Source organism: Tachysurus vachellii, chromosome 7, assembly GCF_030014155.1.
Source record: "Tachysurus vachellii isolate PV-2020 chromosome 7, HZAU_Pvac_v1, whole genome shotgun sequence".
NCBI lineage: Eukaryota > Metazoa > Chordata > Actinopteri > Siluriformes > Bagridae > Tachysurus > Tachysurus vachellii.
In genome coordinates, this window is record NC_083466.1 from 3,241,516 (window position 1) to 3,267,992 (window position 26,477).

At 37.7% G+C, this 26,477-nt stretch overlaps 1 protein-coding gene across 1 annotated transcript; it reads right to left on the minus strand.

Moving 5' to 3' along the window:
• Positions 1-18,857: 18,857 nt before the first annotated feature.
• On the minus strand, positions 18,858-19,786 carry xcl32a.1 (chemokine (C motif) ligand 32a, duplicate 1). Its single transcript, XM_060873377.1, has 3 exons — positions 19,587-19,786; positions 19,369-19,486; positions 18,858-19,240 (listed from the first exon to the last, which is right to left on the minus strand). Exons 1-3 carry the CDS (start codon positions 19,645-19,647, stop codon positions 19,090-19,092), a joined length of 330 nt encoding a protein of 109 aa, XP_060729360.1. The 5' UTR covers positions 19,648-19,786; the 3' UTR covers positions 18,858-19,089.
• Between the last annotated feature and the right edge of the window lie 6,691 nt (positions 19,787-26,477).

Consider the following 26,477-nt stretch of genomic DNA (forward strand, 5'->3'; position numbering starts at 1 on the left):
ACAGTCCTAAGAAAGGACTCACTGAAATTCTGTGGTAATTCACTGGCTTCATGTGTTGCATCATTCGGGCTCTGGGAAGCATCTTCACATGCAATGGCGGAGGAAGACTTAAAAATAGCTTCCCTGTAAATGTCACTTATGCTATCAATCGAACATGCTCTATGTTTGCTGGACATATGAGCAGTAAACGATGATTTAACAGTAAACATTTTTTTACAACCTGTTACACGACACACCACAGGTCGCCCCTCCACTATATGCTCTTTTAAGTGGTGTACAACTTCTTTAACCATGTGAAACTGGTGGTCACACAACGACATGGCACATTTCAAATCTGCAAAAAAGGTTCTGGGAGCAACAGAGGGTTCAGACTTATTGTGATGCCGATAGAAATGAGCTTTAAAAGCCGCGTAAGTGCAAAATGTCCGATTACAAAATGTCATCACTAACACACTTAAAGAAACAATGGGGTTTGTTCCTACTGTATGAACTCTACAATGCAGCACATAACCCCTCAACGTGTCTAATAGTTTGCTGCAAAATCGACAAGTAATCATTTTTTAATCATACAAAAAAAAGTTGTTTCCACTCTCCTCGGGGGGCACCACTATTCAGCATTAAAGGAAAAAAATTAACGATTTGATCGTTACGTATAAAACACCCAATCTAAGTCGACATGTTTATTATGAGTCTTTCAAGGTCTAAGATTGAGTGACTTCCTCTAATCTTGTCTTGTCGTTATTTTCCATACATCTGCAATGTTCTTATCTTTTATGCTTAGTTTGCAATTGGAAAAAGGTTCAGCTCCCCTTTGTTATATTTGCTGTTCCTAGTTTCGGGTGTGTGAGTGTATTTATACAGATTGTTCAATGTTCATTTTTGTCACAACATTTTTCTATTACAAAGTTTCTGGAGTAAATGTAAAGTAAGGCAGTGCAAGAGGAGAAGATGAAGCTGAATTACTTTCTCGGCAGTCTTTTGGTCATGCTGTGTATCGTTGGTGTTTTTGCGAGTGAGTTTTTAATGCGTTTCTCTTTTAACATTTAGTTTAACAGTGAACACTGTGGTCTGAGCCTCAGTTTCCTTTACGCTGTGTGATGTAGAGAGTGTATAGTGTTTTTAGAGACAGAAAGTGTGTAATATTGCAACTTTCAAGGGTAATGTGATAGAAATTATTAATTATTTTTTCATACATTTACCAATAATTATTCTTCAAATGATATATATATATATATTTTTCCAGCACCACTTGGACAGCCAGTACAATGCTGTATAAAAATCAGCAAAGTCAAGGTCAAAGTTACAGATATTTTGAGTTACGTGCATCAAAACAACTCACAATGCCAAATCAAAGCTGTAAGGTAAAACTCATTCATCTTTTTTCCTATTTGTATATTTAAATGATTATGAAGAACATTGCGATGTGTACTATTAAAAGCGATCACTAACCATTGAAAGTGTTATGTTACAGATTCCTTTTAATCAACGGCAGGACCATATGCTCTGATCCAGAGGATCCTTGGGCCAAGCATGTCATAAGGATTCTGGATAGTTTCTAAAATTCTGAAATGGATAGGATTCTGAAATTCTCCAAGATAAATCAGCTCTCGACTGGACTGAACATTTTTGTCTTCAGTCAGATACACAAGAAACATGGCACTGTTGCAATGCTTAGCTTAAATATATTTGTTATTTTCTATCTGGATGGTTGGGTATCTTTACTGAAAAGTATGTACATTATTATTAAAAGTATTATACATTGAATGCACAATATGCTCTGATCCACATGATTTTTGGGCTAAACATGGCATGAAGGTATAGGATATAATAACAATCAGAAAACCACTCATTACTCCAGTAGCATGTGTACTTACAGACATGTTATGTGATATATGTCTACATCACTGATGACAGGCACTTCTTAGAAACACACTTTCACAGAACACCCAAAACAGGGTATAATGAGGACAGGAAGCAGATGACATCATAGTATTTCCAAATGGAAGCCCATGACTGGGCAGAACTTTGTTGTCACTGGACTTAAATACAAGAAACGTGATATTAGTGCTTCTATTAGTACTTACATTAGTCAGAACTTAATACATTTTTCTTAGTAGTTTGTGGAATATAAATTTTTTTTTTCTACTTGTAAGAATAGTATTTTTGTACATCAGCCTTAGAATATAATCAGTATTACTGAAAGTGTGAACATTTCTATGTTTGTGTCCCCCTGCTGACTCGGGCATCTCAGACTAAGACACACTGAATGATTCTTCAAATGTTCTTTTATTTAATGTATATATTAATCTGGATCTATAAATTTTCATATCAAAGTGGGTATAAAATATCAGTAAGACTTACATAATTAGAACAGTTTGCTTAAGACACATTAAAAAAATAATATCACAAAAAAAGTCATCGTTGTACATAAAATGTAAAAAAAAAATCAATTTCAATTCAATTCAATTGAATTGTTTTTTTTTCATCATGCTTTACAAATTGGTGTGAAAACTATAAAGCATTTGTGAAATACGAATGATTAAACCCCATGTTTTCAGAATGCAGAACACAATACCTCCACAAAGACTACAAATTATTCAAGGCCTCACGTTGGCTGGTAATGCTGATTTGTCAACAAGAATAGCTAAATGTTTCAAGGCTCATTATGCAAAATCACATAACTGTACATTGGGCTATGTACATATGTAGAAAACAGTAGCTGTTTCCTTTGTTGTTGACAGTGTAGTGCTCTATCATTGGTTTGATCTTCAACCACTTTGATTGCATTGATATTGCTGTGACTTTGTGCTTTCTGGTTGTTTTTGGTTTCCAATGGGTTTGTGCATCGGCTAGACGAGAAGAAATGCATCAAGATGTTTCTGTTTCTTGTCTGAAGTGTGACATACCAACTCAGCTTGCAGCTTTCTCTCTTAAATGTTGACACTCCCTGCGTGTGGTTTTTCTTCTTCTAAACCTAACCAAGGTGTAAAAATAGCACTAACCATTTGCACAGGTGGCAAGCTGACGTTCTTCTGTAGAACATCAGACCTTCTTGCAGAGAGTGACTTACTGTACAGAACTGTTTCAAATATGTAGATTATTACGAATACCATCAAGTTAATCACCAAAACATAATTCGATCAACAAAAACCTGATCAAGTTAATTAGAAATTTTAAAAGTAGTGTTCAACGTTGTACTGGCCATATTTGGTAGAGCCAGTGACTCAGATGTTCAGGCATTCAAGAGAAGTTCATTCGACTACCGAGAAAAGCCTTGAATCATGACTTCCTTGTATCTGGATGGACAGAGGGTTGAGTCATAAGGGACTGAATAAATATTTGACCTGCATTAGTGGAAAGAAGAAATTCTAACTAATCTGCCCACATCCTGGTCCTGTCTTAAACACTGAGACAAATGGGTCACACTTCTCTGCCCATTTTTCATATGGGGTGTAAGACTTTTCTTCCACCTCTAACATCCACAGCTCCTGATATCTTCAACATCCAACAAACCAAACAGTAGTAGAGGCTTGAAGTTCATGGTTCAACTATAGATCCTTACACAATTGTAGTCAAAAAAATGTATTCCAGAAAGACCACTTACTTCCATAGTAGAATATGTCTTATATGTCTATAATTAATTTGGCTTATGATTCCACTAGTAGCACAGACATCCATGTCAACCAAGATTCTGGATGACATCTTGGGCCCTTACCTTATCTCTCAGAACCAGACTAACCAACAGAGCTCTTGCATTCAAAAGGCTCCAGACAGCATTTTCCTCTTAGTGTGTTACACTGCCATGTGAAATAATCTTGCCATCTTGCTTGAAATAATATTACCAGGTATCTTGAAGGATTTTCTACATTCAACAACCACTTGTAAACAATCTGGGTCCTAATTTTGGGTACAAAACCTGATATTCAGGTTATTTTATGGTTGTAATGCTTTGGTGGGTTGGATTGAACCTCCTTACAAATTAGAATAGGATTTATGTGAACATACTATCAGTCATTTTATGGATGAAATGTGGACCCATTAGTGTGGATATTCAACTGGAAGGCAAAATGACTATATATATATATATATATATATATATATATATATATATATATATATATATATATATATATATATATATATATATATATATATAGAGGGGGGCACGGTGGCTTAGTGGTTAGCACTTTCGCCTCACACCTCCAGGGTTGGGGGTTCGATTGCCGCCTCCGCCTTGTGTGTGTGGAGTTTGCATGCTCTCCCCATGCCTCGGGGGTTTCCTCCCCCGGTCCAAAGACATGCATGGTAGGTTGATTGGCATCTCTGGAAAATTGTCCGTAGTGTGTGATTGCGTGAGTGAATGAGAGTGTGTGTGTGTGTGTGTGTGTGTGTGCCCTGCGATGGGTTGGCACTCCGTCCAGGGTGTATCCTGCCTTGATGCCCAATGACGCCTGAGATCCCGTTACCCGAGGTAGTTCGGATAAGCGGTAGAAAATGAATGAATGAATATGTATATATGTATATATATATATATATATATATATATATATATATGTGTGTATATATATATATATATATACATATATACACATATACACACATATATATATATATATATATATACTATATATATATATATATATATATATATATATATATATATATATATATACACACACATATATATATACATATAAGCGATGAACAATGAACAAAAACACAGCAAAGAGAGTCAGCTACATTTTGTTCCCTTCAACTGCATATTCAACCACAGAAACTGTTTATAACCCAGATGAGTGTTATATTGAGAAAGGTTTCTCATCACATAAACCCCTGCCTCCTCAAAGGTCCAAGAGTTGCATGAGTTTTGCACATTTATTTTAAATTAATACTATTGTCTCAAATACCCCTTACCGATTTGTCCCTTTTTTTGGCTGTACATTACAGTATTTCTAGAGTTTTAGCAATTTTTATTACTTCAACAAGGAAATCTGGTACAATTTTTTGTGGAGAAAAATAACTAGGGGATAATCCACATGCCCTTTTATAATAATAAACCTTTTATATCAAGTTAATTGACTTGAAAACTGGAGGCTCCAGTGTTTAGGGTATTTAAATCATTACTAGCTTCATTTAAAGGGAATTAAACAAGTAATGATGAAATTACAACTCAGTAATCATCAAGACGATTGCACGGGCTCTTGAACAGCTATTTCTTCTTTCCAACTTTGTTAGTGATAATGTTCTATTTTCTCCAGCAAGACCAAAAAAGTGTATGGCAATTCATTAAAAAAAAAGTCTAAAGATACCAACAATGCCAGACCCAAAATCACAAAGATCTTATATATAAATTACGTTAAAATTCTTTAAAGTTAGCCTGTCCATTTTAGCCACTTTGATTTTAATTTTAGCAATTTTAGCAATTTGAGTCCTGATTGACTAAGTTTCCAGGCCTGTGTAACCATTAAGATTCAGTCAATGCTGTAAGGACTGAACAAATTTTCCTAATTTTGTCTTTAGAATTAAGTTTCAGACTTAATAAAACATTCATTCATTCATTCCTCTTCTACCGCTTATCCGAACTATTCCTGGGTCACGGGGAGCCTGTGCCTATCTCAGGCGTCATTGGGCATCAAGGCAGGATACACCCTGGACGGAGTGCCAACCCATCACAGGGCACACACACACTCTCATTCACTCACACAATCACACACTATGGACAATTTTCCAGAGATGCCAATCAACCTACCATGCATGTCTTTGGACCGGGGGAGGAAACCGGAGTACCCGGAGGAAACCCCCGAGGCACGGGGAGAACATGCAAACTCCACACACACAAGGCGGAGGCGGGAATCGAACACCCAACCCTGGAGGTGTGAGGTGAACATGCTAAGTACTAAGCCACCGTGCCCCCCTTAATAAAACACTTGTATAAAAATATGATTGTATTATAATAATAATAACAACAATGTCAGAAATAGCAAATGTCTTCACGGGGCGGAATTAGAACCAAATTCAGGGATAACATAAAAGGGGGTTTATTAGGGAAAACATCAAAGTCTACAAACACTAGGAACACCGAAACAACTAAACAAAAACAGAGATAGAATTACTAAGACAGAATACGGAAACAAAAACAACAACAAACCGAAGACCGCAAACCAAAGACAAGGATTCGAGGGATGTGGTAGCCTAATGGTTAAGGTGTTAAGGTACTTTAGGTACTGACCGGAAGGTCATGAGTTCGAATCCCCTGAGCAAGGTCCTTAACCCTCAATTGTAAGTCACTATGGATAAGGGTGTCTTCTAAATGCTGTAAATGTAATTGGATTCAGCCAAAACCAGACGCAAGACCACAGGATTAAATAGGGAAGGTAATTGGAAAGACATGAGGGACAGGTTTGCAGAGGCAGGAATGGATTAAGGATAAGGAGGCAAACACACAAAACAAAAACAAAGAAATAGATAAACAAAAACCTGCCAGAATGTACCCCTAGTGTCCTGGAAGGGAATAGTCCAAGCCATTCCTCACATACAATGCATATTATAGGAAATGCTATAGATATCAAGTGCTATATAATATGTTGCTGGATTGTTAAATTAAACCATTTTGATGCACAATAGTGGCTGTACTATATACTAGACTCCCATTCCACTTCATTTCATTGTCTTTATTACAATTCTAGTTTTTTTCCTCATATATCATGTGGAATCGTGTATCACCATATATTTGTTTATATTACATTTTATTATATTTGACAGCAAAAGAAAAAAAAAGATTTTTTTTCTTATCGTCAGCATTTTTTTAAAATCATTTTCCTAAAGTTAAGAGCTTGTGCATAAAAGTCAGTGGTCTAGACTCTATTGACAAACATGGTCTCAAATGCTTCTGCTCAATAATTTGAATGGAGAGGACTTAAGCAGGTGCATAATCTAGCTCTGAATAAACAGAACTTTCCCCTGGGGTAAATATTGTCATAATACTGCATCGACCTTCAGATCTTTAGATGGACTCAGACACAACAAGAAGAAAACTTCTGATTTGTTGTTAGCATGTACTACTTAAAATAAATTTCTACACAGTAAAGCATATGGCCCCCCCCCCCCCACGAAAGGTATATTCCACCTCCTCGTGAAAAGAAAGTGTTACCCAGCTTCTGATCTCCTACACATGCTCTGACAGAGGAAGACATGGTGTGACATTTACAATAGAGAACAAATCCAAGCTAACATATCTACACACCATCTCGTCTAACGCGATTTTTTTTGTCTATTTCAAACACAAAGGGCAAGCGATGCATGCTTATAAATCCCCTGAGCTAGTTCTGCAGGCATCAACCACATTGAACAGCGTGTGCAAGTTTTCTAAGAGAGGAAATACAATTAGGTCACATTCTGCACTGTAGACCACCATGTGTGTATGTGTGTGCTAATCTCTGTGAATGGCTAATGCTATATTTTTTCCATCTGAAATCCAACTGAATCCAGGCATGCTTGCATAAAGTAAGCCACAGTGACCTTGAATATCCAGTCTCAAGGTCAAGTCTTCGTCTTCAGACTCACATCAGATAAGGATACGAGTTTCTCCTGCTGGATACAGAGAATTTTTCTTAGAGGAAAACCTGAATCGTATTAGAACTCTCCTTGTATTTTATTTTCATATATTTAAATAATGTCTTCTTTTTAGAAAGTTACCGGAAAATTAAAGAATTTGATTTGGGAGTTAAAATCCTGTCACAAGATGCAGGTAGGGCAGTTTTGTTAAAGAATTAGCAAAAAGGTCAAAAACACTAGGTAATGCTCTAGAAAAATGGTACAGGCCCAGATGGATAAACTAGGTTAGACAAACCAACAACAACAACAGCAGCCATGTTTGTAGGCTGCGATGCATAATGGGAGTTGGAGTTCCTGGATTTAAATCCAAAAAATGTTCTTTAAAATTGAAATATTTTCTCATAAAAAAATAAAAACATAATTTTCAAACTATGCTGACGATGTGTTCATAAATAACATACTATTTACAGCAGTAATGTTAAATGTTAGTTTGGTGGTCTACTCTTTCCTACATACTGTGAATTACAGGTCAGGTTTTGAGTTCCTATATTGACCTGAATAAGAAATAGATCCCATTAAAACATCCTGTAGAAGTGGTCCTACAGGATTTTTGTCTTTTAATATAAAGCATGTCTTATTGGAATTTTATAGATATGATATAAATTCGAATTAGACTCCTGTAGAGGTTGTATCATGTATCGGACGCTGCGGTTGTAAAAGATTATAAATCACAGAGTCATTTACAGTCGTTACAGTTGTATTACCTACATTTGTAAGGACCTCTAAATGACACCTGCTTGATGCAGTCAAAAGCACAAGATTGTGTGTGTGTATGTGTGTGTACAATATGTGTGTGTGTGTGTGTGTTGGTGTGTTCGGTGAGTAGGGGGTGTAAAAAACACAAACCACTATAGTGACAAGGGAAACTTTTACTCACTTAGTCACAAAGCAAAACCTACGTCTTTGACTATACAGCTCGTGCACATGACATGTGAAACGTCTTTTCTTCATATTCTTTTTATACGCTCCTACTGTATTTCCTGTCTCAGCAATATGATAAAGACTGCTTAGATAATTATATTGTATTATATTATATTATATTATATTATATTATATTATATTATATTATATTATTATAATAAATGTTTACTTTTTTGTTATATAAAATGCCCTTCAAATGCAAATTTTTGTTCTTGCATAGTTGTGTATAGTGAACTGCTTAACCCTAACAGACAGTAGCTATAGTTTCATACTATAGAGTAACATTTCTGAATTAAGGGGGAAAAACCCAATAAGTTGGTTACACAAGTGCTGAGTACTACAGCGTTCATTCGGTTTTGTGCGACTGTGGTCAAAAGCATGTACGCAGATGCTGCTGGTTAAACAACTGTAGATAACCCACACATTTCTTTTCCCTTGCATTTAAATAGCACTTCACACTAATTGTGTGCTACACGGTCCATTTTCCACTTTCCGAGACCTCCCCTATAGGATGACTGATGACTGTAGGGTCTTTAAGGCTGATTCCAGATCTAGACGGCATTTTTAACCCTTATGACTAGTTTGTAAAATGAGAAAAGTCCAAGAAAGCATTAAATGGGTTAACACAACCGAAGCACAGATATCTTACGTTTAATTCTATCTGTGTAATCTCTGCTTGAAAGAAAAAACCATATATGATCACACCATTGACAATATCAATGGATTTAGAAATTTGGCTCTTCGGTAAATTTCCTGTTACTGGAAGCGTCCAAAAGATGTGTTAAAAAAGACATTTTTTTCAAGACCTATAATGGACTCATGAAAAATACTAATATATCATGGTTGAAATATTGAGATGTTTAATGATCAAAGTGATTCTATTAAAATGTATTCAGTATACTGTACATATATATTAATGTCTAGACTTTTTTTTTAGTATGACATCCTTTTAGCCTTTTAAAATAGAGTGCAGGTATGAAACAGGAAACAGCAACGTAGACGAGTTTAGTGCGAAGTTCAAAGTCAGTCATACAGGTCAAAATATAAGGGCATAAGGGCATAAGTCATCACTTTAGTCAGGAAATATGATGCAAGCAAGGTACTGTATTTCTTTGCTGTTTGTTGGGTTGGTAGTCTAGTTTCATTTACAAGATGTCATCACTGTAATAGCGAGATGATTTGCTGGATATTTTTACTGACGTAAACACCTGATTTAGACCATTGTGACTATAAGAAACGGAAAATGGAGACTGACACCTTAGGAGCGTATTTGTCTGAGTCAAACACGGATGAAGTGTTTTCAACACGGATGAAGCTCAATTGAAGGTTATCTAATTCTCAGAGTGTAAAAAAAGGTCTTAGCACTTTCTCATCAGTTCATATGACATATAATGTCACAGTTACAAAATTTGTGGCCATGTTTTTTTTTTTATTTTTTTATTTTTTTTTATATCTGATGGCCAGAATGTCATAATTCTTGGTCATACTTTGTTGAAGTCATGACATTTTAACTCATAACCTTGGTATATTACTCATTGGCTGGATTTATATAATAAAGTAAAGACATGTACAGATATATTAGAGAAAGTAGACCAAATACAGCAGTACAATATAACTTTTAGTTTTATTTCTTATTTTTTTTCTTCCCATTTTACAGTCAATTTTACGAAGCATGAAAACTTATTCATAAGAAGACGTAGTAAAAGAAGACGTGTGATTGGACACTGGTTGCTTGGTCGTTTTTTGTTTCTCCTTCTTGCCTTTGTTCTTTCCTTTCCTTTTTTTCTTTATGATCTTGATTCGCTTCCTACGACCACGATGTGGTTTGGAAGGTTTTGCTCTGTGCTTCCTGGTTGACATGCCTACTTGTGCAGGCACTTGAGGCCATCTACTGGTCAAAGGCAACATGGTTGTTTTCAAGAAACCCTCTGTGTTTTCCTGTAAAGCATCTGATCCCAGGCCTGAACTGTGGTTTGGCACCTTTTCTGCTGCCTCATCAACTTTTTGCATGGCTTTTTTTGTCCAGTGTAAGTCAGGGTTAGAGCAGAGGGATTTCCCATTATCAAGGATGAACCTGTGCAAAAAAAAAAAAAAAAAAGTTAAATACAAGCTTTTTTACATAAGCAACTATCAACAACTACCACTTCCTGTAGAGATTTAAGCAGTTGCTCTATGCATGCTAAATGCTGGAATTGCTAAATAACTAATAAGTAACTAAAAATGTTAATTGTTTTTTTCCTCTGTATCACAAATACTTTTGTACTGACTTTAAGCTAGATGCCCTGGGTCGGTTCCCTGCCTAGGAACTGGACCTAGGCCACGGCAATAAGAGCGCACAGAATGCTGCCACTGGACCACCAGGGGACACTACTACCATTACAGTACTACTAATACTACTACTACTATTACTACTACAGTAATACTACTACTACTATTACTAATACTACTAGTACTACTAATAACAATTATGGCCACAAACTAATACTACTACTACTAATAATAAGAATATGGCCAAAAACAGTGACCTGTTTCCATATAGCCCCTGGCCCACTTACCAATAATGTTACTATTACTACTACTATTACTTATAATAATAATAATAATAATAATAATAATAATAATAATAATAATAATAATAATAATGGGCTCAAGCAATGACATATGGGGACTAGGCACCCTTCTTGAATGGACCCTGGTCCCCGTACAACTACAACCATTGGTACTACTACTACTTCTACAACTAATAATAATAATAATAATAATAATAATAATAATAATAATAATAATAATAATAATATAGTCATAAACAATGACCTGCAGGTTTCAAGCATCTTCTCAAGTGGCCTAATACAATCGTAATTAATAAAATAAATAACATAAAATAATAATAGCAGCAAATAGCAGGCTGGGTTTTCTTGTATATGGGTTATATAACTTAAATAAAATGAATAAATGTATGAATAGTCCAATTAAGAATACATGTATAATAATAATAATAATAATAATAATAATAATAACAACAACATATGTGGCGTCCAAGCAACCTTTACAAACAATGCACTTTTACTCCACTCTGTAGCAATAATGCAATATTTCCCATTTATGATTACTTTATACAAAGCTGGACATTTCAGCAAGTTGTTTTGGAGTCCAGCAGCAGTCCATCACTAGACATCAAACACACTTTCACACACTCAGTTACATTCATTCATTTTCTACCGCTTATCCGAACTACCTCGGGTCACAGGGAGCCTGTGCCTATCTCAGGTATCATTGGGCATCAAGGCAGGATACACCCTGGACGGAGTGCCAACCCATCGCAGGGCACACACACACTCTCATTCACTCACGCAGTCACACACTACAGACAATTTTCCAGAGATGCCAATCAACCTATCATGCATGTCTTTGGACCGGGGGAGGAAACCGGAGTACCCGGAGGAAACCCCCGAACAAACACAAGACGGCGGCGGGAATCGAACCCCCAACCCTGGAGGTGTAAGGCGAACGTGCTAACCACTAAGCCACCGTGCCCCCTCCACTCATTTACATTTAGGAGTAATTTAGAATCACCAGTTCACCAAAAGACATGCTATTGGGAGGTGAAAGAAACCCTGAGAACCTCTGGAGAACCCGGAGCAATCTCTCCTGGACTCTCCTGGAAGGAGAAGCTCAACACTGACATTAACCTGGAGCTGTGAGGTGGTAGCGCTACCTGCCATACAACTATAATAACTAGTAATACTAATAAATACATGCTAAAGCTGCAATTGTACACCTTTCAGTAATTGATATATCAAGTATGTATGTCCCATAGAGTATGTATGTAAACATTACCAAAATAATTTGTTTGTACATATAGGATATGTACATTTGTTTGTACATATAAGATATAGGGTCACTTACACAATTGCTTTGACTGGACACATTCCATTATCCTGAGGCCAGTAGTTCACAATACTTGAAACATTGACTTTTTGAGGATTTATAGAGAGGCAACAATTTCTTGGAGCACCATTTCCTGTGGATCAAAGGTGACGGTTAAATATGGCATCATAATAGGAATGCACATTTTTCTAATTTGCTATAAAAATCTTGCAGATAGAAAAGACCACACACCCTGATACAAATGAAAAGAACAACAAAGTTTTGCAGTTTCAACCCACAGAAGCTACATATAACAACTTGACCTTACAAATCTAGGCCACCACACAAAGTACATCAAAAGTGTGTACTGACACAAATAAAACTTACTCAAAGCAAAGACGCTGGTGAACACTGTGGAGGTGCAGAAGAAAAAGAGTGTAAGATGCATTTTCGCCGTCTTCTGAGACTTATGACCCTGCAGCACTTAGTCTTATAACGGTGGGAGGGCTTATATATCTTTCCATCAAACTACATGAATTACATGATGAAAGGAAATTATGAGGCTGACAACACAACAGGAAGTGGACTCAAAGATGCCCCTGCCCCATGAACATCCTTTTATCCTGACCCCAAAAACAGTCTCCGTAATTTAGTTCTAAATGTTTATCTAATGCTATAACTGAGAACCTTGTAAAGGTCTGGAATAATAATAATAATAATAACAACATTAAATAAATGGTATTTTAACCGAGTTTAATCAGCGTTGTTAAAGTTCTAACACTTAATTGGGATCTGAACTGTTTAGTTCACACAACTGGAAGGTGCAAAATATTGTTGTTAAGGTTAATTAAGAAAAAAACACCTTTATTTTTGGTTACATAAGTATTCACCACAGGATTTGCACATCTGAATCTAGACTTTTTTGCCCATGTTACTTTGCAGAAGTTATATCAGATAGGATGGAAATCACTCTTGAACAGATATTCTTGAGCTTCTTCACAGCTTCCTAAGATTCTCAAAATGAGATTCTCGAAGTTGGCTCTAGTACGTTCACCAGTTTTGGTTTCAAACCACTCCAGTGGTTAGCAGGTTGTTGTCCTGTTCAAAGGTGTACCTCTGCCCAAGTCTCGATCTCTTGTTGACTATAATTGGTATTTTAGGAATACCCAGTAAATCTCATACCCAACTTGTTCTCAATCAAGGACAGTTTCCCTGTCACTGACAGATTCTACCGCCATCATGCTTCACTGTATGGATGGTGTTCTTAGAGTGATGAGCAGTGTTGGGTATTTGCCAAGCAAAGCAATTTGTGAAATAGTCAAACAATAGTCAGTCCATCAGTTCCTTCAGAGTAACCCTTGGGTCAATACCCATATTGGGTATGTGAGTGGCTTGCAGTCCTCTTACTGTCCTCTTGTGTAGATTCAAGGTTGTAACACTAGGTTCTAGTTCTAGGTTGTAAAACAATAAAGGGGAGAAAATATATGTAAAACATATCGTCGCTGTCGGGCGGAAACCTCGTATGTCCAAATTTTGTCAATTTCACATTTTTTCACATATCGATGCTATTGGTCAGTCCCCACATGGGTCTGTTATTTTTACAAGTTATTAACCAATCTAAAGTCTTGAAAATAGCTTGAGCGCAAATCTCATAACTCCATTGGACACTTCAACTGTCCACCTCTTCCTCACTCTGCGGGAGAGCTTCGCGGCATATTTCTCCTCAAGAAGAGTCGCAACGAATCAACACGTCTTCTGAGGTAAATGTCTTCAAAACACTGGGCTCAAAGAAAAAAAAATCTTGACCCCCGCTAGTACCATTCCGGACAGCGCGTTAAGTCTGCCGGGCTTTCAGCTTTTTAGAGCGGACCGTGACGCAGAATCAACGGGGAAATCGCGCGGCGGCGGGACGTGTTTTTACATCAATGAAAGGTGGTGTTCTGATGTAACTGTGTTAAAGAAGATGTGCTGTCCAGATCTGGAAACATTCTTCATTAACTGCAAACCGTTCTATTCGCCGCGGGAGTTTTGCTCGTTCATACTGGTGAATGTTTACATTCCACCGCAAGCGCACGTGAGCTCGGCACTACAGGCACTCGCTGATCTGATCACAGAGAGTGAGCAACAACACCCGGACTCTGTACTAATAATTCTTGGAGACTTTAATAAAGCGATTCTCTCACGTGAATTGCCTAAATACAGACAGCATGTTACATGTCCCACCAGAGACAGTAACACACTGGATCACTGCTACACAACAATAAAGGATGCATATCACTCTGTCCCTCGGGCAGCTCTGGGACTTTCTGATCACTGCTTAGTTCATCTCATACCGACCTACAGGCAGAAACTGAAAACAGCTAAACCTGTATTAAGGACTGTAAAAAGATGGACTAAGGAAGCAGAGCAGGATTTACAAGCTTGTTTCTCGCTCACTGATTGGACTGTTTTTGAAGATGCTGCCACCGACCTGGATGAGCTCACAGAGACTGTAACATCATATATTAGTTTCTGTGAGGATTTGTGTATTCCTACCAGGACTCACTTAACCTACAACAACGATAAACCATGGTTCACTGCAAAACTCAGCCAGCTCCGTCAGGCCAAAGTGGATGCTCACAAGAATGGGGATAGGGTCTTGTACAAACAGGTCAAATACACACTAGAAAGGGAGATCAGAGTAGCAAAGAGAAACTATTCTGAAAAGCTACGGGCTCAGTTTGCCTCTAACGACTCAGCTTCAGTGTGGAAAGGTCTGAAAGCCATCACCAACTATACGACACCATCCCCCAGCACTGTGGTGAATCAACAACTGGCAGACGACCTGAACGAGTTCTACTGTAGGTTTGAAAAAGCCCAATTTTCACCTCCTGTAACCCCTGACTCCAACACACCTAAAATTCAGGTCAGCGAAGATGAGGTGTGTCAGGTCTTTAAGAAGAACAAAAGGAGAAAGGCACCAGGCCCAGACAGTGTTTCACCAGCCTGTCTGAAAACCTGTGCTGATCAACTAGCCCCCATCTTTACTCGGATATTCAACACATCACTGGAGCTATGTGAAGTACCCTCATGCTTCAAAAGCTCCACCATCATCCCCGTCCCAAAGAAACCCAAAATTACCGGACTAAATGACTACAGACCTGTGGCCCTAACATCTGTGGTCATGAAATCATTTGAAAGACTGGTTCTGGCTTATCTGAAGGACATTACTGGACCCTTACTGGACCCTCTGCAGTTTGCCTACAGGGCAAACAGGTCTGTGAATGATGCAGTCAATATGGGACTGCATTATGTTCTGCAGCATTTGGACAGACCAGGGACTTATGTGAGGATCCTGTTTGTGGACTTCAGCTCTGCTTTCAACACCATCATCCCATCACTCCTTCAGCCCAAGTTATCCCAGCTATCCGTGCCCTCCTCTGTCTGTCAGTGGATCACCAGCTTTCTCACAGACAGGCAGCAGCTAGTGCGACTGGGGAAACTCAAATCCAGCACCCGCACCATCAGCACTGGCGCCCCCCAGGGCTGTGTTCTCTCCCCACTGCTCTTCTCTCTGTACACGAATGACTGCACCTCTCATGACCCCTCTGTCAAGCTCCTGAAGTTCGCAGACGACACCACACTGATCGGCCTCATCCAGGACGGTGATGAGTCTGCTTACAGACTGGAGGTGGAACGGCTGGCTGTCTGGTGCAGCCTTAACAACCTGGAGCTGAACACGCTCAAGACAGTGGAGATGATCGTGGACTTCAGGAGAAACCCCCCTGCTCTCCCCCCACTCACCATCATGGACAGCATTGTGACAGCAGTGGAGTCATTCAGATTCCTGGGAACCACAATCTCCCAGGACCTGAAGTGGGACATTCACATTGACTCCATTGTGAAAAAGCAGAGGTTGTACTTCCTTCGCCAGCTGAAGAAGTTCAACCTGCCACAGGATCTGCTGAAACAGTTCTACACTGCAATAATTGAATCCATCCTCTGCACTTCAGTGACTGTTTGGTTTAGCTCAGCCACCCAATCCGACCTCAGGAGACTACAGAGGGTAGTTCGGACTGCTGAGCGAATCATTGGCACAACTCTCCCTACACTCCAAGACCTGTACTTCTCCAGAGTGAGCAAAAGGGCAAAGAAAATCACTCTGGACCCCTCACATCCGGCACACTTACTATTTGAACTGTTGCCATCTGGCCGACGCTACAGAGCCCTGTGTACCAAAACGACCAGATATAGGAACAGTTTCTTCCCTCAGGCAATACATCTGATGAACACTTAACATACATCTGATGGACACCTAACATACACAGAACAATACCTATTCTTACATTGTCTGCAAGTACGCATTTATATTTTATTTTGCACATCTATATTTGAATTTGCACATCTTTACTTTAATTTGCACACTTATATTACAATTTGCACATACAACTGTCTATTATTTATATGTTCATGTCTTACCATTGCTACATGTTTACACTGTGGAGCTCCTGTACTAGAAAAAATTCCTTGTATGTGGAAACATACTTGGCAATAAAGACCTTTCTGATTCTGATTCTGATTCTGATTCTGGTGCTCGTCTGAGGACAGGAATTTAGCGCAAGACAATCCACTGTAACGCGGAGTAAACCCTGTGCACTGCAGATAAGGTACGGCAGTAAGAACAGTATCAACTAGCTGGATAGGTGATTAAACAAGATTTCTCTCTACTTGATGGTGATCCTGGAATATTCCATGGATTTCCCTATAGTACAGTATGTCCCAAAACCTGGGAACTTATTTAATCTGGTAAACCAGAACTGGAAGTGTAGAACAGTATACACTTATCCATGGTTATCCAGTTTGGAAATAAATTACGACTTCCTCCAACTATGCAGATGTTATCTGGTACTATTCTTACTGTTCATTGTTGATTTTATATTTGGAAATTAAAGATTCTGTCTAGGGATAGTATCTCCAAATCCTTGTCAAGGAGCTCCCTCATCTCTTGAGGATGGTCTGTAATCACATCCTATTGTTTTAGAAGGATGATCTGGAAGCACTTAGTCACAAATTCCTCAGGAATATGCATAGATAGTATATTATAGAACATTTCTGATGCGTGCTAAGATTAGCCATTGGATGTCACTGAGGATAAAGTCTGCCCAAAGATTAAAAATCAAGATTTTGGCCAGTTTCTTGCATCAAAATTCGATACCTTCCATGACACATTTTGAAACATCGTTTGAGGGGATGTTTAGTCAAACTTGTCTTGTAAGCCTATTTCCAGCCTCCCTCATATGCTTCATCTTGGCCTATATTTGGTACCATCACTGTGGTCCCCTAATTTTCTCCACTTGTTGATGATGGTCCCATGGTTCTTTTACAACTCTCTCCTGATTGATTCATTTTAAATGTGATTGGTTCATTGGTACAGATTGGTACATACATGATCAAACAAGCTTATGGATGTTTTTTTCACCCTTAATATCACATTAAAGGAAAAAAAAAGATCTGACACAGAACTTGGTTACCTTCTACATTACACAAGCCTACAAGTGTAACAAGGGTGTGTTACCTTTTTCTAGCCACTGCAATTGTCATTTTCTTATTTATAAATAATTAAGCTCAATCACCTTTTGCACACACTAAAAGTTTTTTCCCACCAAGAGTAGCACTGCTAAGCGGAATATACCGGTCTGGTCTTTGTAACCACATGAGAGAAAATAGGACACTTACCTCTTACTGGAGTAGGCGACAGCACTGGGGAAAAGGGTTGTGTAATCGACTAACTATTTTTTTTTATTTTTTTTTTTTAACCACAAGGGTCTTTTTGTTTCTTGTTTATCCTTTGAAGCTAATGACTGCTAAGCGGATAATGGCTATTTTATTATACTTCAAGAAAAGTCTTAAATAGATAGATACATAAAGCATTTAGATGTTTATAAATGTTTATATTTTTATGTTTACCTATGTTGTTTTCTGAGGGCTACATGTTCCTAATATATCCATTGTCTCCACTTTTAAAATAGAAAAGAGGACGAAGTTACTTTCTTGCTCCCCGTGTAAAATTCCAAGCATTTTTAGATATTAGTTTCACAAGAAATTAAGGAAATGAAATTAATATTTATAGCCGTTAGATTCTAATGAATAGAGAGATCGGCTTGTTTCAAGAACTTTCCATAGCATCTGAAAATAGATTATTTAATTTTTGTTTTGGAAATGTAGAAATTGTATTTTTGGTCAATTCTGGTGTCAAGAACGTGTGTTAATTTTAGTTTGATTATTTATTTTTTTCTCATGACAGCATTAAGCTATTTTAGACATGTAGATTATTCGCCGTGTCAAATCCTGAAGAATTACATTATATTATTATAATAATACTATTATAATAACATTATTTTACAAAAATGTACCAGTAATATTTATAGGTTTGATGACTTCAGATAGAATTTGAATGATACCCAGACAGCTTCCTGTTCAGAAATAGAAAAACAAACTTTATTGTCAGTTGATAAATTACGAAGTTTGGAAAAGATCAAAAGTTTACATAGTATATATCCTTCACAAAGAATTTGAATAATATTTTATAGATCATGAAGTTTGAAAAGATGAAAAATACAAAGTCGCTACTTAATGCTACTTAACGCTATTAAATTTTGATAATCAAATATTTGAACACAGTGATATTCAGTACAAGTAAGACTTTGATTAAATATAAGATGATGTTTTGTTATCATTATTATCGGGGGTTGTGCTATTCCCTTGTACGGTGTCTTTGTTGTTCAAAAAGGCCATGGTTTTAATGGCCCAAAGTGTAGACGGGTCCAAGCAGATTGTGAGGTCATTGTTTGTGACAAATCTAAAAAGACAAAGAAAACAACTGTCGTTGGTGGAAATGAAGCACAAAATTATCCAGTACCTTTAATTACAAACAAAGTTGTAGAGATTGGTGTCTGTGTTTAAAAAAAATAAAATAAATTCTCGTACCTCACAGCCTTCACTGGACATAAGGGTTTGTCTTGTAGGCTGTAGCCTTTGAGCAACTCTTTCCGTACTTTGATGCCACAAAGTTTTAAACAGCAAGACACTGGAAATGCTTCAGAACCTACAGGAGAAAATAAACATGTAAACACTTTATTTATCTGCAAAACAAGCAAAGCCATGAACATTATAAAGATGCATTAAATTACGATCATGATTTTTACCTTGTTTTGGTGGCTCAGTTAGCAAAAGTAGCAGAAGCAAGGTAGCTGATACCATCTTCATCTTGCCAGCTGAGGGTTTCTTCACTTGTATGAACGTCTCGTGACAAGCTACCAGTTTATATTCACAGGAACAAATAAGAAGATCTACAGCATCTACAGCACCACCTTCACAATTTTGATCGATATCATCTTTTGCTTAATTCGTGGGCATAAAATCACCCAAAGATGATATCAGCACCTTCATGATATGTTTGGTTTCCTGGTTTTCTAGGTCATGGTGCAATGTTCTCTTTTCCTAACCACAAAGATGGAGGCCATTTAATTGGCAGTTGTGTGTAGAAGACTCATGTTGAGAAGTCTATGGTTTTCTACAAATAGATTGTTTTCCAGACTTTGGCAAAAAAGTTAAAGTTAAATTGTTCTTCATGATGTTCCTGGATTCTATAGTAATTATTGCATAACAAGTCATTTACAGGCACGTATAAGAAGGATATAAAACATGAACCTGGTGACGTCCACGGTATGGTTGTTAGTACCAGACTAGATTCAGAAACCGCTGACACTACAGTCTTTTAGAGGTTACACAGAATGCTGTGCAAAAAAAAAAAAACACCCATCAAGCATCAGTTCTGGGGGGTGATGGTAAGCGGAAAACAATCTCCACCTAAACCTCCTGTTTATGGCTACCTAAACAAAATTTTTCCTACAAATATCCAAAAATAAGGAACATTTCATCATCAAGGAATTGATTGATTTCTCAACTAGGTCACAACCCTTTGCCCCTACCTTCCCCTCACTCAACCGCAGAAGTCAGACCCTTCATTGAGAATCATGCTGGGTAAAATAATACCACTTCTTGGTGGTTAAGGGGAAAGTACACAACCATGTGCATGTCTGTGTTTGTGCGTTGGTCCTGTTTGTTAAGTCTATTACAACCAATTAAATGAACGTTAATGTACTGATTTTTACCAATGAACATCTGAATGATTCAGTGGAGAACTGGATAAAAGTGTTGTGGTCAGATGAGACCAATATCGAGCTCTTTGGCATCAGCTCAACTCACCATGTTGCCTATAACCCCAAGAACACCATCAAAACAATCAAACATGGAGGTGGAAACATAATGATTTGGGGGTGTTTTTCTGCTAAGAGGGCAGGACAATTTCACTATCATCAAATCTTGGGTGAGAACCTACTTCCTTAAGCCAGGGCATTAAAAATGGGTCGTGGATGAGTATTCCAGCATGACAATGACCCTAAACACATGGCCAAGGCAACAAAGGAGTTACTCAAGAAGAAGCACATTAAGGTCCTGGAATGACCTAGCCTAGTCTTTAGACCTTAATTTCATAGAAAATCTGTAGGAGGAGCTGAAGGTGCTTAGAGTTTCCAAATGTAGGCCTCAAAACCTTAAAGACTTGGAGAGGATCTGCAAAGAGGAAGGGGACAAAATCCCTCCTGTCATGTGTGCAAACCTGGTGGCCAACTTGTTATTCTGTCTCTCACTGTTAAAATAAACTTACCATTAAAATTATAGACTGATCATTTCTTTGTCAGTGGGCAAACTACACTACACAACACTACAGCACAAATGTAACCTAATTACACATACATTACACTACAATCTAAACCTTATCACTCTACACTAAACTGCACTACAATTTTAACCTACTTACACTTACAGTACACAACACTACACACCCTACAATTAGCCTATTCAAATTACAGTACACAACACTACACTTTTAAATGTTTACTCCACATTTACACTAAACTACAATTTTAGTCTTATTACACTAACACTACACAACACTACAATTTTAACCTAATTACAATTACACTACACTACACAACACTACAGTATACTACACCTTTTAGCATTATTAGACTTACAGTACACAACAATACAACACAATTGTAACCTAATTACACTTGCTTCTTTACAATTTTAGCTTATTGCACTACACTACACTACACTATTCTACACAACACAACACTTCATTACACTACACTACATTACAACTTAATTGTAATTACAACTAATTACACTTACACTACATTACACAATACTACAGATTGAGCTTTAATGGTACAGCACAAGTGTAACCTAGTTTCACTTACACTACATTATAAACACTACATTACAATTTTAACCTACTTTCACTTACAGTGCACAACAATATACTACAATTACTAATTACATTTACACTACAATTTAAGCCTCGTTACACTACCCTAAGTCACAACTTTAACCTAATTACACTTACACTATACACCTCGATTTTCAACTTATTACACTTACACTACACTACACTATAATTCTAACCTAATTATACTTACACTACACTACCCTACATGACAATTGTAAAATACGGAACCTACCTGATGTCACCGGAGCTGCCTCCAGGTAAATGCAGGGAAAAGCAAAAGAACTGGTGGTGGATATCCGTAGGCACAAACAAAATTCATTACCACCAGTGAACATTCAGGGAAAGGATATCATGAGAGGGGACTCTTACAAATACCTGGGCGTTCATCTGAACAGCAAACTGGACTGGACAGACAATACTGAGGCAATCTACAAGGAAGGGCAGAGCGGACTCTTTCTGCTGAGTAGACTAAGATCTTTTGGAGTGCAGGGAGAGCTACTGAAGACCTTTTTTGACTCTGTGGTGGCCTCAGCCATATTCTATGGCGTGGTATGCTGGTGCAGCAGCATCTCTACTGCAGAAAGGAAGAGATTGGACAAGATGATCAGGAAGGCCAGCTCAGTCCTGGGGATTCCTCTGGACACTGTACAGGAGGTGGGAGAAAGGAGGATGGTAGCAAAACTATCATCATTGCTGGAGAACGACTCTCACCCCCTGTATGAAACGGTTTCATCTCTGAGCAGCTCCTTCAATGACAGACTGTTACGTCCCAAGTGTCTGAAAGAGCAATACCACTACTCTTTTTATACATTTTTTGTTTTTGTATATACTGTACATTATATTGTATATATGTCTTATATATGTATATATGTATATGTATATATATATGTATATGTATATATGTCTTTATTCTTTATTCTTTTTTTTTTAATATATTTTTGCTGCTGTAACAGAGAAATTTACCCATTGTGGGACGAATAAAGGTATATCTTATCTTATGTTAATTACACTTATGCTACATTACCCTAGAGCACACTTTTAACCTAATTCCAATTACAGTGCACTATACAGACTACACTACACATTTAGCCTTATTACACTACACTGCACTACAGCTTTAGTCTTATTACACATCACAACACTACATAAAACAACATTAAACTTTACTACCTGGTAATTTGAGACTTATTACACTTACACTACACTACACTACAGTACACATCATTACACTACACAACAACATTTAGCCTTATTAAACTTACATTACACAACACAACACAATTTTACACTACACAGTACTTCACTTCATTACCTCACACTACAAAAGTTAGCCTTATTATGCTACACTTACGCTAAACTACATTAAATTACGCTACACACTACAATAGTTGCCTTATCACATTGTCACACTGTTAAATGTGGAAAAGGAAGCATGTAGGCTTGAGAAAGATCTTTTGCTCTGTTGGATCACTGTACTCAAAGCTAGTGGAAGTTTTCGGATCGATCACAGTTCCATAGGTTTTCACAAAACCACTTTAAAGCAAAACTTAACCATCGATTCGGTGGAGTGTGAAGTCAGGAATTAAACACAAAGTGGTGTGCTGCTATAGGAAACTTATCAACAAACGGTAGATTTTTCGGTAGCTACTCCCAGACTGTGGAATGCGTTGCCTGTTAGTATTAGATTCTTTCCTTCTATATCGGTTTTTAAAGTTAGGTTAAAAACATACCTTTTTGAATTAGCATATGGTCCAGGATGAAATATATTGTACTATATTGTGTGTTTGTGTTTTTTTATGTATTTTGGCATTACATCAATGAATTACATTCATCTTCTAACGCTTATCCGAACTACCTCGGGTCACGGGGAGCCTGTGCCTATCTCAGGTGTCATCGGGCATCAAGGCAGGATACACCCTGGACGGAGTGCCAACCCATTGCAGGGCACACACACACTCTCATTCACTCACACACTACGGACAATTTTCCAGAGATGCCAATCAACCTACCATGCATGTCTTTGGACCAGGGGAGGAAACCGGAGTACCCAGAGGAAACCCCTGAGGCACGGGGAGAACATGCAAACTCCACACACACAAGGTGGAGGCGGGAATCAAACCCCAACCCTGAAGGTGTGAGGCGAACGTGCTAACCACTAAGCCACTAAGCCACCATGCCCCCATACACAAAGCAGAAAAAGAATGTTTAAATATATATTGCTGTTGCTATTTTTAAGGTTAAACCAGAGGCATATTGTGGTCACTGTATGCTGTCAAGCCTGAATGTTAAAAAGAAAATCATGTTGTACTTTTACTAATTATCCATTCATAGCTATGTTTAATCATGTGGATCTTCCTTGAAACAAGTACATGTACAGTATAAAAGTTGCTCTCGTTTAGTTTACCAGACTCTTGCATTTTTCTCTTGTAGAATGGAAAACAATTGAAACCATACAGCTTAACCTTTGTATGTTGTTCAGGTCTATGGAACCCATATTCATAAACATCAATAGTTTTGAAAAACTTTGCTTCCTTGTAAATTTGTTGATGTTGCTTCCTTGATTGTGATTAAATTTGATTTTCCTTTTTTTTATTACATTTTATTAAAAAACAACAAAAAACGAGTAGAACTTTAATTAAAAAATGTGATGTAATAAAGGTAAAGGGCAAATATTAACGAAATATGCTGTTTATATTGCTTGTAATTGGGATGAAGTAAACATCTGTAGAGTATTTTAACATAAAATTTTTGATTGTGTTGAATTAAAAACCCAAAAATGCAGCGGGTCCAACAGACCCACGAACACTGGCTGAGTAACAAATATACGAACAACATACAAGGGTTAAAACATGAAGACGTTCCTGGGGGGTCGGTGGGTGGGCGATACTTCCTGATACAAAACGCTGACACTGGAGACTCTTTCTGCAAATGTTCAATGAAAATGTCAACGTATCAACAATATTAATTTATTTAAGCTCGCTTCGTATACGTTTTCAGTTCTAAATTGTCCTTGGAAATTTGATATTTTAATATTACAATCAGCTGTTTTCAGAAAAATAATATAAATTTGAAATATTTTTACAACAATGACAACTGAAAACTGACGTTTCCCACGGTTCATAACGAAGTGCAACATCTAAAAACTAAAATTCCATAACTCCCACTGACCACATAATACAACCTTACTCATGCAGTGCTTTAATCTAAATATATACCTAATACACACCACACAAAATGTGCTAAACGTGACACAGGCCGCGTGGGTTCACCAAAATCAATCGCTCCGAGCTCAAAGCGAGGGGAACAGAAAGTGGAAGCTTTTGCTCCAACCACACTTCCTGTGACTTTTATGCCTCCGAAGTCCAAGTTTTTATTTTTTTGTTCTAGATTTACAGTGAACAATAAAACATAGATTATTTTGACAGCAAATAATGTACTTTCATGGAATTCCTTTGAGTCAAATATATCCATCTGTTGTTAAAGATCATCACAAATGTCCTTGTGAACGTTTGCTCCATTATATGATTTCCAGCGCCCTCTAGCTCAAGATCACATGAAGCTCTTGTCACTGTTCGAAGTTCAAAGAGGAACATAATTGTTCGGCGTTAAGCAAGGCAATTGTGCATGATTATGAAATGCTGATGTCTGGTTTCTCTAGAAACTATGTAACAAGGTTTTTAATTTCAACACAAGTCTACAGCCGGTGAGAATTTAGTATTTATATAATTGTATTAATCACAGGGGCACGGTGGCTTAGTGGTTAGCACGTTCGCCTCACACCTCCAGGGTTGGGGGTTCGATTCCTGCCTCCGCCTTGTGTGTGTGTGGAGTTTGCATGTTCTCCCCGTGCCTCAGGGGTTTCCTCCGGGTACTCCGGTTTCCTCCCCCGGTCCAAAGACATGCATGGTAGGTTGATTGGCAAATGGTCCTGAGTGTGTGAGAGAATGAGAGTGTGTGTGTGTGCCCTGTGATGGGTTGGCACTCCGTCCAGGGTGTATCTTGCCTTGATGCCTCATGAAGCCTGAGATAGGCACAGGCTTCCCGTGACCCGAGGTAGTTCGGATAAACGGTAGAAAATGAGTGAGTGAAAGAGAGTATTAATTATTATTTTTACATAAATAATACAGTATTATTTTTTTGTTTGTTTTTAATCCTAGCTGAAATGACTCTTGTTGTGACAACTAGTTGCTACCAACATTTTTTTCCCCCAGAACATTCTAGCTTCTCTGTTTGATGGTAATTCTTAAAATAGCAGCTGATCACACTGTATTCCCTTCCTTTTTTTAATGAATAAACTCCTGACTTATATGGAGTCATGCCATATTCATTGTTTAGCCTGTTAAATGTTAACCATCCGTAGAAATACCCAATAATTCCATTTCCAACTGATTCTAGACAATAATGTGGAAATGTAACGTAGCTGAAATGTAGACAAAGGTTTTAGGTGGATAGGTGTACCCAATCGTATATCTTAAACTTTCTCAATGTGCATTCCAGATATGTTTCAGTCTCACACAAACACATGTAGTGATGAAGTAAATGTGGGGCTGAGAGTTTCAGGTCATATGTCTCAATTTATTAAACACAAGGTGTACATACTGTAATTGTAGAAAGAAGTAATATAAATAATTTGTTTCCTTTGTGGGGAGCACGGTGGCTTAGTGGTTAGCACGTTGGCCTGACACCTCCAGGGTTGGGGGTTCGATTCCCGCCTCCACCTTGTGTGTGTGGAGTTTGCATG

Excerpts from the sequence above, each read along its gene's own strand:
- xcl32a.1 (XM_060873377.1), bottom strand. The coding sequence starts at position 19,647 with ATGAAGATGGTATCAGCTACCTTGCTTCTGCTACTTTTGCTAACTGAG. Across the intron at positions 19,487-19,586 it reads AACTGAGCCACCAAAACAAG|GTTCTGAAGCATTTCCAGTG; the intron begins GTAAAAATCATG and ends TTTCTCCTGTAG. Across the intron at positions 19,241-19,368 it reads TGTCCAGTGAAGGCTGTGAG|ATTTGTCACAAACAATGACC; the intron begins GTACGAGAATTT and ends TTGTCTTTTTAG.